At 35.4% G+C, this 20,773-nt stretch overlaps 1 protein-coding gene across 2 annotated transcripts; it reads left to right on the plus strand.

The window, feature by feature from the left end:
- Positions 1 to 12,202: 12,202 nt before the first annotated feature.
- On the plus strand, positions 12,203 to 20,030 carry LOC129894081 (pentatricopeptide repeat-containing protein At3g18110, chloroplastic). Of its 2 annotated transcripts, XR_008767614.1 has the most exons (5): positions 12,203 to 16,009; positions 16,146 to 16,346; positions 18,199 to 18,289; positions 18,913 to 19,773; positions 19,989 to 20,030. XR_008767614.1 is itself a non-coding variant. In XM_055969595.1 (4 exons), exons 1-4 carry the CDS (start codon positions 12,402 to 12,404, stop codon positions 19,435 to 19,437), a joined length of 4,425 nt encoding a protein of 1,474 aa, XP_055825570.1. In that variant the 5' UTR covers positions 12,203 to 12,401; the 3' UTR covers positions 19,438 to 20,030. The 2 variants fall into 2 exon arrangements, 1 of the variants encoding a protein (XP_055825570.1); XM_055969595.1 differs by having other exon boundaries at positions 18,913 to 20,030.
- The last annotated feature ends 743 nt before the right edge of the window (positions 20,031 to 20,773 follow it).

The following is a 20,773-nucleotide window of genomic DNA, read 5'->3' on the forward strand; positions in this document are numbered from 1 at the left end:
TCAGGATACTCTGATCTTCTGTGCATGCTAGCTCAGACCGAGGCAGGCTTATACCATTACACTCATGAGCAGAATCTTAGCTTGAGCCTACCTTCGCACACCTACTTTACTCTTTAGGAGGTATCCGCTTTCTGTTATTTTTCCATTCAATTTGGAATAGTTGAACGATCGATTCTTATTTTTATCTTCATCGCTTAAAAGCGGAGGAAATTTTGGCTTGGCTCCAGAACACTAGTGACTCAAGCAGCGAATTACACTTTAAAATAAGATTATTGCGTTGACCTTTTCCTGAACTAGAACCGGGGAAGGATAAGAGGAAAAGGGGATCAAAATATCCCATCAATAAAGTTCGGGCTTTCCATTCTTCCTCCCCTCCCTTGGTCTCCCTTTGACTTGCTAGGAAACTGATATCACACTCTTTTCTACTCCAGACAAGTAGTATGGCATACGAACTTCTAAAATAAAGAATGATAAAACCTTTGGCCAGGCATAAATAGAGGCATTCCTCGGGTGATTTCATGCTTTTGTTTCTTCCTGTGGATTCCCTACCCCAGAAGACCATCTTGCAGATGATTTCTAGTCAGTGTGCCGCGGGTGGCTTCTCGATGAATAAGCAATAGGATATGCCTACTTTTGTGATCGAGTTGCGGTCATTTCCGGAGCTCGTGAACTACTATCATCGGTTTAGAAAGGGGGGCTTTTCGTGCCCCTTTCTTTTGACGACCAAGGCATAATGGCAACACGCCACCACACTGGCTGGCCGGTGCATTTGCCTTACCGTTATTTGAAAAACCAAAATGCGTCAATCACGCATCCTAATTATTGAGCTTATGCCGACATAAGTAGAAAGTTTCTCCGGCCTTTTGCTAATCGGGGCTAACACTCTAGAAATGAAAAATGTCAAAATAGGAACTGCTTTTCCAATCTGAGATTCTCTTTTTCATTTTCTCCAGTAGCGGAAGGTTCTCTCTTTATTATCTTGAGGGACATACTTGATAGTAATTTTTGATTCCTCTTTAATGATCTGGAATTTTTTTGAGGAGTTCTTTTCGAGAAGAAGCACTAGCTCTTATCGCTCGTGGAATAGAAAGAGTTCATTGCATCAACAAAGTGTATTTGTCAAAAAGGTTTACTTAAACTCATCGATGTGTACTCCTAGGCTGTGAAAGAGAGGGCGGACCAGGAATTCAATCAGATGCATCGAATGCCTTTGCCCTGATAGCAAGAAAAGAAGGAGCTGCTATTGATTGAATCAGGAAGAAGATAACCTTGAGCGGAACTTAGTAGGCCTTTTCGTTAACTAATAAAAAAATAATCTGGAATACCAGTTCGTCCTGATATGTACCAGACTAAAACAAAAATTATAGGGATTACTGGTAAGTTCCGGTATTGGTTCGATCCGATTTCAGACAGAATCACCATTTTCATGGCCGATCCCGGTAGATATCGGTCCGGTACCGCTGCCACATATTCGTACACTCGATTATTTTATGAAACTTTATCAAGCCTCTCTCAAAAGAAGAGATAATAATGTAGAGACGCACTTGAATTTTTGGAATGATGATAGTGCAGCAACTTCCTCAAATAAATATGAAGACTTTGAGGCAAATCTTGCTTATAAAGATGATGATTTTGAAGGTCTATCAAATATTACTCATTTGGAAGCTGAAAATTTTATGAATATTGACTGAAGAATTGATCATCTAACTGGGGATAAATATTATAAAAATAGTTATTGTTTTTCTTATTATGTTTGATATTATGCTGTTCTTCGTAAAATATTTTATTAACGCAATGCAATTTCTTAAAATTTCTTATGTTATTAGTTTTTCACTTCTTATAATGTTTCTTTTTGCTTATAAAGAATATGAAAATTTCAGTTATTAGTTTGATCCAAAATCAATTATGATGATATGCTTCTTATTGATAGTGCTACAACATATACTATTTTAAGAGATAAGAAATATTTCTCTTGTTTGATTATGAAAGATGTTAATGTTAGCACAAGATTAATTGAAGGATCAAGAAAAGCTAAAGTTGTACTTGTTAGAGGAATAAATTTAACAATTAATGAAGCATTATATTGTAGTAAGTCTCAAAAAAATTTATTAAGTTTCAAAGACATTCGTCAAAATGGTTATCATATTGAGAATACAAATGATGAAAAGAATGAATATCTTTACATTACTATAATGATATCCGGCAAAAAATTTATACTTGAAAAGTTACCCGCTCTTTCATTCGGCTTATACATCACAAGTATTAGCATGGTTGAAACTCATGCTATAGTAAACCAAAGGTTTACTAACTTAAATAATTTTATTATTTGGCATGACCGGTTGGGTCATCCCGGTTCTAATATGATGCACAAAATAATTGAGAGTTCGCATGGACGCTTTTTCAGGAATCAAAATATTCTTCAATTTAAAGAATTTTCTTGTGCTACATGATCTCAAGGCAAATTGATTACTACACCATCAGTAATCAAAGTGAGAATTGAATCTTCAGCATTTCTGGAGCGTATACAAGGTGATATATGTGGGCCCATTTACCAGTCATATAGACCATTTAAATATTATATGGTTTAATAAATGCATCTACAAAACGGTCACATGTGTTCTTATTATCAACTCATAATATGACCTTTGCGAGATTACTTGCTCAAATAATTAAGTTAAAAGCACAATTTCCAAATTATGCAATAAAGACAATTCGTCTTGATAATGCTGGTGAGTTCACATCTCAGGCATTTAATGATTATTATTTTTCCACTGGGATAACAGTTGAGCATCTGGTTGCTCATGTTCATACTCAAAATGGTTTAGCAGAATCATTGATTAAACGTCTCCAATTAATTGCTAGACCAATACTTATGAGAATAAAACTTTACATTTCATTATGGGGTCATGCTATTTTGCATGCAGCAAGTCTTGTGCAGATCACACCTACAAGTTATCATAAAGTCCCCCATTACAATTGACTTTTGGTCAGGAGTGTTACACCCCAGAAATTTTTTGTCTTACTATGGCTATAGATGGCTTAACCGTGAGCTGAGATGGAGCCCACATAATGAAATTTTTATAAAAAGGACATATGATAATTTATATAGTTGATATATGTGAAGTTAAACATAACTCAAGGATTCCAAATTTTAAAATGGCTCGACCTCTTTGCAAATTTCTATCAGTATAGCAATATTAGTCGAGATTAGGGATTAATTAACCATGGTTGGATTATTAAATGGGAATTTGAGATTAATTAAGATGAATTAAGTTAATAGTGGAATGAAAAGTGGTCTCCACTGCCACATGGCCAATTCTAATTGGCCCATGCTTTAGTAGAAGACAAGTAGGCCTCTTGGACAGCACACTTGGTCTTTTTATTGACTAAAATCTGCAGCCAATTCCTTTTTCAACTCTAGAAAGCTCTCCAAGAAGAGAGAAGCTCTCATATTCATCAAATGGAGCTAGAGAGAAGTGACGACAAAGAGAGATTGAGGGAGAGATTAAGGGGTCAAGGGTGGTGTTTTTCTTCAAGACCATGGTAGCAGCTACAGTGAAGCGAAGCAGCCATGGAACAACAAAAAATCTTTATCCTTTCAAATCATCAAACTTCAGCAAACTAAGGAGCTAAGTATAAAGGTAAGGCTTGAACATTTTCTATGCGTTTTAAGGTGAGTTTGGACGTTTTGTGAGTGTATAAACGTGAATTAGATATATGAAATCATGTTTGTTGATGCTGAAATATTGGTGAAGTGTTGGAGGCTGTTTTGGTATAAAAATGATAAATTAATTTTATTTAGTATTTAATTGTTATGGATATGAATTAAGTGATGAGAATAGAGGAAAGTAAATGGTTAAAGTTGAGGTTGAATTTGTTGTGGGCTGTTGTAGGAGTTAAATGATGTTAATGTATTTTCTTGCACATAAGAAGGTGATTTTGTTAACATGTGGCTGCTTCTATGGCTCACAAAAACTAGAAGAAAAGTTAATACGACATAAGGTGTAAAATCGTATGTAGTCTCCTTGGTGTGTTCACAAGTCGTCGCAAGGTTTTGAGTCTCCTTATGTTGTTAATTAGGGGTTGTTTTGACATGTTATTGTTGTTTTTGTTGAGATTGGAAGAATAATGATAATTAAGGTTTTATGTTGCATAATATGTTGGTTGGGCTATTTTAGGATTGTTTTGATAAAAGGTCAAGACTATGGATCATTAAGGATATTTGGAAGATGTAGTAGTTGTATGTGGATTGAAATTTTTGTTGAGTGTTATGAATGTGGATTGCCTTAACGTACCAATAATGTTATAATGAAGATGTTAACTTGTGTTAAATGAAATTGGAAGAAAGAAAACCCATGGTTAGTGTTGGTATTAAAATGGACAGATTTGGAGTTGTTTGAATTAGATTGGGTTGATTGTCGTGTTGCTATTATTGTCATGAATTATGTGTTAAAAGTGAAGGGATTGTATATGTTAATATTTGGGACATATTGGGGCTATTCTAAACTAAAAATAATGAATGAATATCAATTAATGTGGTGGTTGTTATTGTTGCTTATTACAAAACGAAAATGAAAGCATATGACATGAAGTTGAAATTGTAATTGATTTAAGGGCGGCTTATAGTGTGTGGCTGCTTGTGTTAAATTGAAGTTATGATTATTCATTGTATGGTTAATTGTTGGGCTGTTATAAATCACTTTAATAAGGTGTGATGGCTGCAACTTATGAGAAGTAATTTGATGGCATCATAGTCGTCATATTGGTAATAAACGGGAGTTAAATGTTATGTGGATTGTTTGGAGTATTTTTGAATATCGTCTTGGATTTACTTGACATGGCATTTGATTTTGTGATTATTGATGTTTCTTGGTGATTGTATGACTGATTTGGGAAGTGGAGAAAGTGAGCAGTATAAGGAAGTTGCTGCCCAGAATTTTGTGTTTTGAAAACCAGTTTTTAAATGGGACTGCTGTTAGTAATTTTAGCATAACTCCTTGTGTAAAGATCCGTTTTAAGTGATTAAAGATGTTCTGGAAAGCTATTTCATAGATCTAAAACTTTCATTCAGGATATAAAACCCATGCTTGCTTTTATATACTCAAAAAATGGTGATAAAGTTCAGGGGAAGTGCTGTCCAAATTTTCAGAAATAACCTACTAACGACGAAGTACGTTTTATGCCTCTCCATAGCCTAATCATAGTTCTTAACATATTAATATAGGTTGAGATCCTATGGGGCAGCATATACATGTTGTGTGTGGATAAATACTAAAGGTATGTAAAGCCTATCCTTTTTTTCTTTTGGCATGATCCATATGAAATCAACGGACGACGAATGTATAAATTCCAAATAAGCTCTTATTCTTAGAGACACTAGGATGGCTAATGTTCTTAATTCCTAGAAATTATATCATTATATTTTGATACATGTGTATGATTCCAGCCGTCTTATTATGGTATAATTCATATTTTGATATAATTCATGCTTGTCATAATTCATATTGGCAATCGAAGGTTACTTGAAATAACTATTGTCTTGACTTTTAAATGATGGTTCATTTTAATTATTCTTTTGAGTCCCAAATAATGATTTAAATGCATATGGTTTCTTACTACTCTGCTCGTGCATGCCTTAATGTATCTTTCACCGAGTTTCGGGCCGGGTATGTATTCGTGCACAGTTTTACTGCATTGTTCACCGAGTCCCTCACTAGAGGGCCGGGTACGGTATCTATATATATATATATATATGATGATATGATATGATGACATGATGATGTGATGATGGAGCCGAGCCCCATGATGGGCCGAATATGATACATGTATATGACAGATTCACCGAGTTCATAATGGGTCGGATATGATATATGATATAATCATGCATGATTTTATTTCATAAGGCACAAATATAATGATTTCTTGATTATTATACTTGTCTCCTGAATCTCTACTTCAGGTGTGACCTTATTTATGGTATTTTATGCTTTATGTACTCAGTACATATGTCGTACTGACTCCCTCTCTTCAGGGGGCTGCGTTTCATGCCCGCAGGTACAAATATTAATTTTGGAGATCCGCCAGCTTAGAATTTCCACTCAGCTATTTTGGAAGTGCTCCATTGTCCCAGAGCCTAGAATTTCGGTATAGATATTTTGATGTATATATTTATTTATCCATGGGTACGACGGGTCCCTATCCCATCATATGATACTGTTGATATTTTTAGAGGTCTATAGACATATATGTGGGTGATATATAGATGTTATCCAACTGTACTAGCATGACTTATATTTTGGGAACGTTCCTATTTATAGTGGCAGCCTTGTCGGCTTGCGTATATACATGTATATTTTGAAATGTGATGTGTAGTGGCAGTCTTTTTGGCTTACGTACTATGTTATCTTTTAATGATTGCGACTCCCCAGGAGACAGGTGGTTTTATATATGTATGACAGTTTTGAGGCGATATTCTATCCGTGTAAGTCCCCTATCAAGTTTAGTTGCTGATTGATTATAGATGACAGATGTATATGCGAGTGTTCAATTCGGGCATTAGTCACGGCCCACGGGGTTGGGTCATGACAAGGAGCCAAATATTTCTCATCTTAGAATATTTGGATATGTAATATATATTTCAAATGCTCCACCACAATGCACAAAGATGGGACTCCAAAGAAGATTGGGGATATATATTGGGTATGAATCTCCTTTTATCATAAAAATTTTGGAATCTATGATTGGAGATTTATTTACTGCAAAATTTGTTGATTGCCATTTTGATGAATCAGTATACCCAATATTAGGGGGAGAAAATAAGCAGTTCGAAAATAAAATAAATTGGAATGCATTACCACTATTTCATTTAGATCCTCGTACAAATACATGTGAACTGGAAGTTCAAAAGATAATTCATTTGTAAAATATTGCAAATTAACTGCCAGATGCATTTGCTGACCTATCAAAAGTTACTAAATCTCATATTTCAGCTACTAATGCTCCAATTCGAGTTGATGTCCCAGTAGGACAATTAATGAATGCAAATGAATCTAAACCACATCTAAACCGTGGTAGATCGATCGGTTCTAAAGATAAAAATCCTTGAAAAAGAAAAGGAGCAAACAATCAATATGGTCATGGTATGAAATAACCTGCTCAAGAAGAGCGAGTAGACATAACAATTGTAAAACCTTGGAAAAGGTTAAGGCGCTTATAAATAATGAAAAAATTTCAATAAATTATGTCTCATCGGGAAAAATATGGAACCGAAATAATATAATTATCGATAATAGTTTTGCTTATAATGTCGCTATTGAAATAATGCAACAAAATAGGGATCTTGAACTAAAATCTGTCGATAAATGTAGACAGATGAATGATTGGCCAAAATGAAAAGATGCAATTCAAGTTGAATTAGTTTCGCTTGAAAAATGCGAAGTTTTTGGACCGATAGTCCAAACACTTGAAGGTATAAAACCAGTGAGATACAAATGGGTCTTTGTACGAAATCAAAATGAGAAAAATAAAGTCGTAAGATATAAAGCACGACTTGTTGCATAAGAAATTTTGCAAAACCTAGCATTGATTATATGAAAACATATTCTTCTATGGTGGATGCAATCATTGTCAGAAATCTTATAAATCTGGTAGTTCATGAAAAACTTGCATGCATCTGATGGATGTCGTTAACGAAGACACTATAATGGAATTAAACATGTATTCAGATACCTCCGAGGGACCACAAATATGAGATTGTTTTACTCAAATGAATCCACGTCAAAATTGATTAGTTATGAGATGCAGGATATTTGTTTGATCTCCATAAAGATCGATCGCAGACATGCTACTTATTTACATGTGGTGGTACAGCTATATCATGACGTTCAACAAAGCAAATTATTGTTGCCACTTCTTCAAATCATGTAGAGATAATAGCCATTCATGAAGCAAGTCGAGAATGCATTTGGTTAAGATCAATAACTCAACACATTCAAGAAACATGTGACCTTTCTTTGATAAGAGACGCTCTAACAATATTATATGAAGACAATGTTGAATGTATAGCTCAATTAAAGGGAGGATACATCAAAGGAGACAGAATAAAACATATTTCACCAAAATTCTTCTTTACCCATGATCTCCAAAAGAAAGGTGAAATAAATGTTCAACAAGTTCGTTCAAGTGATAATTTAGCAGATATGTTCTAAAATGCATTGCCAACTTCAACCTTTGAGAAATTGAGATTCAAGATTGGAATGCCTCATCTTCAAGATATTAATTGATGTCTTCATTAGGGGGAGTAAAATACATGTTGTACTCTTTTTTTCTTAATCAAGGTTTTGTCCCACTGAATTTTTTTTGGTAAGGTTTTTAAGGAGGCAAGACTCAAGGCGTATTATCAGATGTGTGTACTCTTTTTCCTCCACTGGATTTTTTTCCACTGATTTTTTTTCTAGTAAGATTTTAACGAGGCGCAACATCTATGGGTGTTCAGAATAACTATGTATATTGTTTCTTGTAAAGTTTTTAATATGACACATTACACGTGGGCATCCAAGAGAGAGTGTTATGAAAAGATATGTAGTGGATGTCCATGTAGTGGGACCCACTAGACAAGTTGATGTAGTGGGCCCCACTAGGCAAGTTGTCCACAACTTGTTCTCCTTTCTTTGGCTATAAATTGTCATATTTTGGCAATGAAAATTGACACACAGATACAACACAATTCTCTCAATTCTCTTCCTTTCTTTTATTATCTCTCTTTGTTATTAAATTGCTAAGTTAGTTTATTTTAACAAGTTTGGATATATATAGAGAGAGAGAGAGAGAATTTGTGAGACGCAAGTATTACGTTATTACTTGTGTAAATCTCTTTTTATTTTGAGTGAATTTTGTGAGGTTATTTCTCTTGAAACTTTATATTCTCTTTTATATAGTGGATTACTCATCACACTTATGGATTAAGTCGATCGACTGAATCACATTAAATATTTGTATCTCATTTGATATATATATATTTTATTTTCTTATTCACAATCTTTCAAAATTTGTTTTACTAACTTCCGCACCACACTTTATTATTTGGATTTTAGTAGATACAAACTAAAATTAACTGACAAGTTAATTGTGTTATTCAGTGTGGGGTAAAATCATTGAAGACATCCCAAAAAAGATGTCATATGGACGCAGAAAGTATTATTTGTGTATTTTATACTGAAGGTAATTTTATTGAGCTGAGCTTATATTGATTTTGATTATTAACAAATAAAGAATCAGATTTGTAGAAAATAATTCCTATGTTAATAACTAGGTTGAAGAAGAGTTATGCAGATATTTTTTTTATTAAAAGAAAAAAGATCATAATATTACAAGTTGGATATCTTGAAATATTAGTTTATAGGCTACATGTGTCGAATCAAAGGAATCCATGAATAATAAGAAATCTATCTATCTAGACTATCTTAAATACATGAACTCCAAAACTTAAAAGTTAAATTACCTAAATACCTTTTATATTATTTGTCTAAATACGTTAATTTTAAAACCTAAAAATAGATATATACTTATAGGATACACCTATTTACCTCTTCCGAATAGTTGCTACCGTTTAGTGACCACCTTTTGATAGATTGAAGCCAACCAGTTGGAACATGAAAAACATCAAAGAAAGAAAATGATCGGGATGAGTTAGACTAAGTTTTTTAATTAGAGTTATTGTACAATCGAAAAGGATATATATATAAAAAAAATCATAAGTTATGTAAAGAAAATGACTACGATTTGAGAGATGCAGGATGCTTGAAAAACAAAAGTACTGGGAAGAGTTTTTCAATCAACATAAGTTTTTCAAAATAATGATGAATGATTTCAGGTGTAATTGCGCAAAAAATTTATGAATTTTGTCATTTTAATTAGATTATTTTTTAAAATAATTTATTTGGTTGAGTGATTTTATTGATACAAAACAAAGTCCAATAACCTTGTTACATAAATTCTCATGGTTGAGTGACCTTTTTAGGTATTACTCTTTAATTTGTTATTGAATTGAGATGAATTTTAAATGGTTATAATTTGAAGATAATTACATTTTAAGTGAGTTCGCATTATTTTGAACTTAGCTTTCTCTATTTCACTGTTATCTTTGATTTCCTAATGCAGCTTGCTGTAATTTGTGAATGTAACCTCTAGAGAATGCTTCATTATCTATGTACATGATCAATATTGACAGAGAAAAAAGATTCATATATGCAGGTGCAGTTTCTATAAATTGCACATTTTAATGCGTAATTGTTGATTAAATTATAATGTATCTGGAAACTATTTGACTATAATTTTTTTAAAATGGGTAATTAAAATTGTTGTAGTTTCATTCTTTAAACGTCCTACTGTGAACATTGTCTCATCATATTATTGAATTTGCTGCTATGAATGAATTTATTTTGTGTTAAATACTTGAAATCCACTTAACAAAATTTGCACAATAATATTGAGGAGTTTTATGTTGTTATTTTTTAATTTAATGGTGCACCCGAAGTAACTTTGTCTTGTACTATTTTAACATGTTACTTGAATTTTTTTCATCACATATTTTGTAATACTTTGATTTTTACTAATTAGAATTAAAGTTATTTCAACATACAAAGTAAAAGAAAAGTTATTACCAAGAATATCATATATAAGTAGTAGGTAAGATACATTTAACTATATATTTCTATGTAATAATAAAAATATAATATGAGTAACAAAAAATCACTTAAATCTAATTAAACTTTAATTTGTTTGTTCATCTGCATTGTTGGATATCTTTATTTGATTCAGTAAAAATGAGTCAGACTATTCAATATTATCAGTTCAGACGACATTCAATCGTCTTGATTGCAATAAACAAATTATAATATAGTGATTCACGTAAATTTCTAAATTACTTTTTTAGTTCTATAATTATATATTCAAAACTTTGCTTTACTTCATGACTTGACGAACACATGCGACGCACATGTCGAGAAATTAGTTACTACAAAAAGACCTAAATTGCGGCAATTTAGTAGCGGGGGTTAAATTTGGATATATTTTTTCAAATAAAGAATGGAACGAGAAGTTGTGAAACATTATTTCCATAGTGTTTTTAATTTTCAGAGTTAGATTTCTCATCTGATAATTGGATTGATATCTCATCTAATTATTGGATTGATAGTTATTATATTAAAAAGTTTTTTTTATTGAAGAAAATTATAATGACATATTCAATATAATTTCATTAAATAGGATTTGTAGAAGGTATCGTGTATGCATGTGTCCCTTATCTCAGAGATAGAGACGAGACTCTTTTCGAAAGTCTTTCAGCTCAAGAGAAAAATACTTTAAAATAGTTCAGGAAAAAAGTAATGGAAGTACAAAAAATCAGACAGTAACTACAACAAAATAATATGATAATCGATTAACGAAACATCAAATAATAACTACAGGAGTAATACTACTAGTATGGATGGATAACAAGAAAACATAATGCTATCTACTAATTTTCTATCCTGATCCGTGTTCTCTACAACTTTCTATCTAAGGTTATGCCTTCAATAAATTGGAGTTGCATCATGTCATGTCTAATTACATGATTTTTCAAATACCTTTTTTAATCTACTTCTACTTCATCTGAAACCATTCAAAGTCAGTCCCTCATCATCTGAAACCATTCAAAGTCGGTCCCTTACACCTTTGCACTAGGGCATTCATATATATTCATTCTCGCTTTTCGTCCCTTATCCTTCACCAAAATCACTCTCACCTTATCATGATATCTTCATAGCTAATCGTATTTCTCTTAGTATGTCCACAAATCTACTTAAATATTTTCATTTTTGCAATTTTTAACTTCTGAACGCGAGAGTTATTTGATTGGTCAACACTTCACCTCATACAATATAGTTGGTCTTATTATAGCCACTTTATAAAGCTTGTCTTTATGTTTTGATGATACTTTTTTATCATAAAAGACTTGAGATGCAAACCTCCATTTTATCCCCTACACCTAACACAATGAGTCAACCTCATTAATCTCACAATATTTTTGAATAATAAATAAAAAATACTTGAAACTTTTGAAATAACCTGTCCATCAAGCTTAGCTAAGTTGATGAAATTAGCAGGGAAAAAATATCTAAATAATACTATTAGCCAGCTTCCCATCACTTTGCCTAATGACCAAATCCTTATAAGATGTGTGAGATATATCAGAAACAACCCGCCAAAACAACAACAAATATCTTGTCAATTCTATAACAGCAAATACAAACAATAGAAGCTCTTTACTAGCTTCAATTCTTCTCTATTCAAAGAGCTTCAAGCAAATCCCTATACCATGTTTGTCAACACTTTTTGAATCCCCAAGACAATTTCTTAGGGGCATGGCGGCATCTACGGCGCTGCTGAGTATTGCTCCCCCACAGTTCAACTCCACAAAGGTAACCCGAAAACCCCCTCTTTGTTGTTGCTCTCTAGATTCCTCAAATTCTGCTACTACTACTACTTCTACTGTTAGTGAAGACCGAGATAATACTCCCAAGAAATTTACATATACAAGAGCTTCTCCATCTTCTAGATGGCCCCACTTGAAATTCACGGACACCCATCAAAATTCACAGCCCTCCCCGTTATCTGTTGCCGCCCCCTCTGTGAAAGATGCTGAATTTGATTCGGAAAGTGATGTGAATGTGGGTTATTATGAGGGAGGAAAAATGGAGAAGGGCGATGAGTCTTTGAACTCAAATGGGTTTCAATCGAATGATGAAACCCAAGAGGTTTTGGGTAGACCCAGCAGGACTAAGGGGAAGAAAATGACGAAACTTGCGCTCAAGAGGGCGAAAGATTGGCGTCAGAGGGTACAATTTTTGACTGATAATATTTTGGGGCTGAAATCTGAGGAGTTTGTAGCTGATGTGCTGGATGAAAAGATGGTGCAAATGACCCCTACTGATTTTTGCTTTGTGGTGAAATTGGTCGGTCAATCTAGCTGGCAAAGGGCGTTGGAGGTTTATGAATGGTTGAATCTTCGAAATTGGTACTCTCCGAATGCCCGAATGCTTGCGACAATACTTGCTGTGCTGGGCAAGGCTAACCAGGAAGCATTGGCTGTGGAGATCTTTATGCGGGCAGAGCAAAGTATTGGAAACACAGTTCAAGTATATAATTCAATGATGGGTGTTTACGCTAGAAATGGGCGGTTTTCCCGGGTTCAACAGTTACTTGAATTAATGCACGAGCGCGGGCTTGAGCCAGATCTCGTGAGTTTTAATACTTTGATTAATGCACGTCTCAAATCAGGCCCTATGACACCAAACTTGGCAATTGAACTTCTTAATGAAGTAAGGAGTTCGGGAATTAAACCTGACATAATAACTTATAACACTCTGATTAGTGCTTGTTCACGCGAATCAAATGTTGAGGAAGCTGTAAAAGTTTTTAATGATATGGAAAGTCATGGATGCCGACCTGATTTGTGGACGTATAATGCTATGATTTCAGTTTTTGGGAGATGTGGAATGGATGGTGAGGCTGCAAGGCTGTTCAATGAACTGGAGGCAAATGGCTTTTATCCAGATGCGGTGACATATAATTCACTGCTCCATGCATTTGCTAGGCAGGGGAATGTTGAGAAGGTTAAAGAAATCTGTGAAGAGATGGTGCACATGGGTTTTGGGAAGGACGAAATGACTTATAATACCATCATTGGCATGTATGGGAAACAGGGTCGGCATGACCTTGCATTGCAAGTCTATAATGACATGAAGTCTTCTGGTCGAAGCCCCGATGTAGTTACATATACTATTCTTATTGACTCATTAGGGAAAGACAATAAAATGGCAGAGGCTTCAAAAGTGATGTCTGAGATGCTAAATGCAGGGATAAAGCCAACAGTGAGAACTTACAGTGCCTTGATTTGTGGTTATGCAAAGGCAGGTAAGAGGGTTGATGCAGAAGATATGTTCAACTGCATGGTACGTTCTGGAATTAAACCGGATCACTTGGCTTACACAGTGATGCTGGACATGAATCTGAGGTCTGGTGAGACCAAGAAAGCAATGCTGTTGTATTATGACATGGTGCACAATGGATTCACTCCTGATCTTGCTCTATATGAATTTATGCTCCGATCTCTTGGAAGAGAAAGTGAAGAAGAAAATATCCAGATTCTGATTAAGGACTTGAAAGAATTGGGTAATTTGAGTCCGCAATCCATTTCATCTCTACTTATTAAGGGTGAATGCTATGACTTTGCAGCCAAAATGTTGAGATTGACCATTTTAGAGGGTTCTGAATTTAATCATGATGACCTATTGTCTATTTTGGGTTCATACAGTTCATCTGGGAAGATCTCAGAAGCTATAGAGTTGCTAAATTTTGTGAAGGAGCATGATATCAGGTCCAAGAAGCTTATAACTGATGCCTCAATAATTATTAACTGCAAAGCTCAAAATTTGAAAGCTGCTTTGGATGAATACCGCGAAACAAGTAAAAGTGATTCATATCATTTCAGTTTTTCTGTGTATGAGTCCCTCATCAAGTGTTGTGAGGAGGCTGAACTGTTTGCTGAAGCTTCTCAGATATTTTCTGATATGAGGGCCAAGGGTGTAGAACCTTCTCGGGATATTTGCGGAACAATCGCTGTCATTTACTGCAAGATGGGTTTTCCAGAAACAGCACATTATTTGATTGATCAGGTGGAAGCAAATGGTATGCCCCTTGGTGACATCTCATTTCATGTAAGTCTTATTGAGGCATATGGTAAGCTGAAAGTAGTTGAAAAGGCAGAGAGTGTTGTAGCAACTATAGAACAACGGTATGGTGTTGTGGGAAGGACGGCTTGGAATGCATTAATACAAGCTTATGCTTTAAGTGGTTTCTATGAGAAAGCTAGAGCTGTTTTCAATACCATGATGAGAAATGGTCCATCTCCTACAGTGGATACCATAAACAATCTCATGCAAGCATTAATTGTTGATGGTAGATTAAGCGAGCTGTATGTTCTGATCCAGGAACTACAAGATATGGGTTTTAAGATTAGTAAGAGCTCCATTCTTTTGATGCTTGAGGCATTTGCACAGGCTGGTAACGTATTTGAAGTGAGGAAAATTTACCACGGAATGAGGGCTGCTGGATATTTACCTACCATGCATCTTTATAGAGTTATAATTGGGTTACTGTCCAGGACTAAGCAAGTGAGGGATGCTGAAGCCATGCTTTATGAAATGGAGGAAGCTGGATTCAAACCAGATCTTTCAATATGGAATTCAATGCTCAAGTTATATACTAAGATTGAAGATTTCAAGAAGACAGTGCACATATACCAGAGAATTCAAGAAGCTGGACTCAAACCAGATCTGGATACTTACAATACTTTAATAATAATGTACTGTAGAGATCGTAGACCTCATGAATCTTTTTTGTTAGTGCATGAGATGAAAAGGCTGGGTCTGTCTCCTGAGAGAGACACCTATAAAAGCCTAATTGCTGCATTTTGTAAGGAGCTGATGCTGGAACAAGCTGAAGAACTCTTCGAAAGCCTGAGGTCAGAAGGACATAACCTCGATCGTTCTTTTTATCACTTAATGATGAAAATGTATAGAAGCTCTGGAGATCATTCCAAGGCTGAAAAATTAATAGAGAAGATGAAGGAATCAGGGATCGAACCATCTGATGCTACGATGCATTTGCTGATGACTTCATATGGTACTTCAGGCCATCCAATGGAAGCTGAGAAAGTGCTGAATAGTCTAAAGTCAAATGGTATAAATCTCAGCACTCTACAATATGGCTCTGTTATTGATGCGTATCTCAAGAGCAGAGATTACGATACTGGCCTTCTGAAGCTTAGGGAGATGATTGGGGAAGGTCTAGAACCAGATCACAGGATATGGACTTGCTTTATCCGGGCCGCTAGTTTATGCGAATACATTACTGAAGCCAAAACTCTTTTAAATGCTGTCGCTGATGCTGGTTTTAGTCTTCCTATCAGGCACAATTTGAATTTAATTTTCTTTTCTCTGTTCAGAGAATTCTATTTTGTGGGTGTGTGGGTGTCTTTTCAGGGATGGGTTTGCTATATTTTTCCATTTTCTCACTTCAACTAACTGTTTGTCTCATATATGCAGGTTTCTAATAGAGAATTCAGAGTCTTTGGTGTTGGACTTAGACCTGTACCTGGAGCAAATTGAAGCCGCAGAGGACAAAGCAGCATTGAATTTTGTAAATGCTTTGGAAGATCTGTTATGGGCTTTTGAACTCCGGGCCACAGCCTCATGGGTTTTTCAGCTGGCTATTAAAAGGAGCATTTACCATAATGATATTTTCAGGTACATTGACTTGGCTGCAACATAATAGGAAAATCTATACTTGTAATCATGGTGTATTTGATGTATAGCTTAGATATTCCACTTTTAAAAACTACATGGCATCTGGAAACCTCTTGAGTTTATTCTTTTTGTATTTCTTTTAATGGAATGTACAGGGATCTTCCAGATGAAATTTGATTTGATTTGCACCTCTTACTCGAAGCATCTGATATCATTTGTTGAATATGTTGTTCATAATTGTCCCTTTGAAAGATTAAAATGCCAGTTTCTGCGTCTTCCCTTTTACTGAAATCCTTTAGGAGTTGTCTTGAAATCAGACGGAAATTCCTGCTGGAACAGCTGCTGTAGTCTAACTATTGGATAAGGGTTTCTTAGGTAATCATTAAACCATCCAAATGGTGCATTATACACCGCTGGAACTTGAATTTTGCCCCCCTCCCTCTCATGTGGGGATCAGGAAACTTGGGTTCAAGGTGATTAACCCAGGAATCACACATTGAGGTAGGATAGTTAAGGTTTCGCTAGCCTAGGATTGCAGCTTTTCTTTGGGGAAATTGCACACAATCATATGTGGAAGTGGAACTGCTAGAGTACCTCTCTGTAGCTGCTATGGTTTACCTACTACAGTGAACAACTCTGTGCTACAACTTGACCGAGGTATTGATGGTGATTTTCTAATTTCGCAGAACAGAATGTAATACAATGAGATAGAATGCAATAGATACAAAGACAGGGAACACATTTTCTCTCCTTTTTCTGGTGTCTACAACACAATCCTTTTCTATTTCAATTCAGATTAGGTTAAACTATGGGGATACGAAATCTAGACTTGCAAACCCAAATTTGATTCTTTGCAAAAGTTAAGAATACAATACCAGCTTGCATCTGGTGGAAAGTTCGAAAAGAGAGGAACCTAGGATGTTTTAAAGATACGAGCAACTCCATCCAAGGATAAAAGCCAACAACATCTTTTTGTTTTATTTTTGGTTTAAATGGAACTTGTAAATGAGGCAGAATCAGTCCGAGAGATGCTAGAATCCCTACATCTTTAGAGAGGGATATAATCTTTCTCCTCTGTACACCTTTCCAGCACCTTTTTAGTGCTGTTATTAATAATCATTTACCATTTTTAACAAAAGGACCTGAAGTTTTTGAGCATTTAAAATTGTACGTTATTTTCTCTAATTAAGAAATTTGTATGTTATTTTCTGTTTCCAGTGCTCCACACTATAGGTATTTGGTTTTCTTTGTTTTTAGCTGATGGTCACTCTTTTGTTGTTTTTGACTCTTCTCTTAGTATAGAGTACAACTTCTATTTTTTTTGCTTCTACTAGACTACTCTATGTGTCCCCTTTTCTTACTGCTGGCCGTTCCACTAACATTTACTGAATTGGAAAATTTATATGGACTGAATGACAATCTTAAGAGTCCAAAACAAATTTCTTTCCTTGCTGCAGCCCTTAACTTGATAGGGGAAGTAGAGCATAGCAGATCCTTCTTTCTTTCACCAAGGATTTGGGTGGGGTCCTATTCTTTTATAAATTTCAGTTTATTTAAGCTACCATTTGGGTGAAGGAGTCTGCAGATTTTTCTTTGAATGGTAGATTCCTTCAAATTATCTTATGCAAGGACTTGGAGAGATGAGAGTTTTTATTTTTGTCTCTCCATTGAAGACCCTGTTTGAAATTGGTACTTGTGAATGCTGCATCAAAACTAAGATCAAGGAGGGTCTGCTTAAATCTTTACATGGACGTCAAGATTGTGACATGCATTTCATGACATTCTTTTATTTGAAACTTTACTGTTTTTGCATTTTATCTGATTGTCTTTTGATGTTCATCTTATTCTGCAGAGTGGCTGACAAGGATTGGGGGGCCGACTTCAGGAAACTGTCTGCGGGTGCTGCTCTTGTTGGTCTCACATTATGGCTTGACCATATGCAGGCAAAGTTTTCCTTTAAAAGCTTATGTTCCATGACCATATCCCAAAGGAAGAAAACATGTTCAAGCTCTTTAAAGCTCCATATTTTCTATATAAAGATTCCTTTTCAATTAGGAGATTTGTGAACTAGCCATCGACAAGTTCAAAACAAAATTGCTTAATTGCAGCATCATAAAACTTGGGTTGTGATTAAAAGGGCAACCCGGTGCACTTAAGCTCCCGCTATGCGCAGGGTCCGGGGAAGGGCCCGACCACAAGGGTCTGTTGTACGCAGCCTTACCTTGCATTTCTGCCAGAGGCTGTTTCCAAAACTTGGGTTGTGATTAAATGCGCTAATCTTGTCAGCCAATCCCCACAGCTATATTTAACAAACTTGACATCGACAAAATTCCTTTTTTGTTCTTTGAGGGGATAAATCAAAGTCCTGTTGCATTATAGTTGTAGCATAGCGTAATAAACTAGAAAATATGTATTTATTTATGTCCATGCTTGATATATGTTTGTTGTACCTTGTTTCGTTGTGTTGCTTTCTAAGATCCTTTTGATGATTTTACCATTGTTTTCAATGTTTCCTGAAGGTAGCCCAAAGAGAACAGAGCTTGACATAAACTTACTGTTTCCGCAGGATGCATCCTTGGAGGGCTTTCCTGAATCTCCCAAATCCGTCGTACTGATTACTGGTAAATCTGACTACAACAGAGTTTCTTTAAATAGTACAGTGAAGGCATACCTTTGGGAGATGGGTTCTCCATTTCTACCTTGTAAAACTCGGACTGGAATACTTGTTGCAAAAGCTCATTCCTTAAGAATGTGGTTGAAGGATTCCCCATTTTGCTTAGATCTTGAGTTGAAAAATAGGCCTAGCCTTCTGGAGATGAATTCAATGCAGCTTATTGAAGGATGTTTTATTAGGCGTGGCCTTGTTCCTGCTTTCAAGGACATTAATGAAAGGCTTGGGCCAGTAAACCCGAGGAAGTTTGCGAGGCTTGCTTTGCTGTCAAATGAGAAGAGGGAAAAAGTTATTCAAGCTGACATTGAGGGGAGAAGGGAAAAGTTAGCCAAGTTGAAGAGTACTGCTGTCACAAAGAGGAAGAATACAAAAAGCTTCAGGATGAACAAATTTGTCAGGGTGTCTGGTCCTGCAAAATGATGGCTTTGCCTGAGAAATTGATGCTCTTTTTCTTTGCAGTATCGAAAGTTCCATTAATCCCGAGTGATATAGCATGTCAAGTTTCAGAATATAGTCTGAGAAACATTCTTTTCTTAGGATGAACGGTGTAAATAGCTGACTGAGGAAGGAGCATGTGGAGGTGTCAGCGTCACAGCGAATGCAAGTTTAATCAAGGGGAGATCACAAAACTTCAAACAATTCCAGAGTTGCAAAGGAAGTTCAATCAGCTAATCTAACAGAATTATACAACAGTTTTCCCTTCAGACGTTCTCTGTTGCTGTCTGATTAATTAAACAATGTCCGGAACTCCTCTCAGTAAGTTTTCCCTCTGGTTCAACTTCCTCCCTTGCCCCAGCCCCCCACCTTCCAAATATGATCACAATAATCTTCTTCAACAGAGACACTCATTTCATTATTGTTATTTATTACATGCATGCTAACTTTGCTTCCAAGTCTTCTGCAAAGATTTTGATTCACTCAACAACTGTTCTTGTACATTAAAGAATTGATTGATTTACTTTTTCTCGCAGAGTCACTTTTATCTAAATTATCAGTGTAGTTCTTGTTAACAAGGTTCGAGACACATATGTGGCCCCTAACTAGTGGTTGTCAACCTGATATATCGAGCCCATGAAAGTCTTGCCCGTGTTTAAGGTTGAATTGGAGGAACTTTAGTAAGCCTCAAGGGCATGAGCTCAAGGAGTCTCAGTCTCTGCTTGCTTGTACGTTATTACCTCTCTACAGCGCTGGTGTTGTCCGTGTAGAAACCTGTTCATGCTCTACATGACTACATGCAACGGTTTGAACTTGAAGTCGCTGTGTTATCTATGTATGCATGTAGCTGCAGCCTGCAGATTATTCTTGGTGATAGAAAGAAGAATTAAATGTCAGGCAGGGGGAAAACGTGCTAAATGTGCCGTTTTAACTAGTTTTGGACCATGTTTTATATATTGTTCATATGAAAAACAGTCCCCTTTTGAGTGGTCTAAGAGAAGAAAGCATTGAAAGGAAATGTCCATTGATCTTTCTCAGTTCTTTTTTTCATTTTCTTCTTGAATTGCTATTTCATTCGATTTGGTTTAGTTTCGGTTCAACTTTTTTTTTAGGGTAAATTACCTTTTTACACAACTTCCCCTAATATATTTACTTTTACTCCATATACACCAAAAAATTTCCAAATTCCCTCCTTTTCCTTTCTCTCTCTAAAAGTCACTGATACATCCGCCCTATTCCTCTATTTTTGCCCTAATTTGCTCTTGTTAGTTAGTTACTCTTCAAGTGTTAATCAATTTCAAGGTTCCAAATAAGGTAATGT

Source organism: Solanum dulcamara, chromosome 7 (assembly GCF_947179165.1).
Source record: "Solanum dulcamara chromosome 7, daSolDulc1.2, whole genome shotgun sequence".
In the NCBI taxonomy this organism is placed as follows: domain Eukaryota; kingdom Viridiplantae; phylum Streptophyta; class Magnoliopsida; order Solanales; family Solanaceae; genus Solanum; species Solanum dulcamara.

Coding starts and splice junctions, on each gene's coding strand:
- LOC129894081 (XM_055969595.1), top strand. CDS start 12,402: ATGGCGGCATCTACGGCGCTGCTGAGTATTGCTCCCCCACAGTTCAAC. Junction 16,347..18,198: donor TACCATAATGATATTTTCAG/GTACATTGACTT, acceptor CTTATTCTGCAG/AGTGGCTGACAAGGATTGGG. Junction 18,290..18,912: donor TATGGCTTGACCATATGCAG/GCAAAGTTTTCC, acceptor CTGTTTCCGCAG/GATGCATCCTTGGAGGGCTT.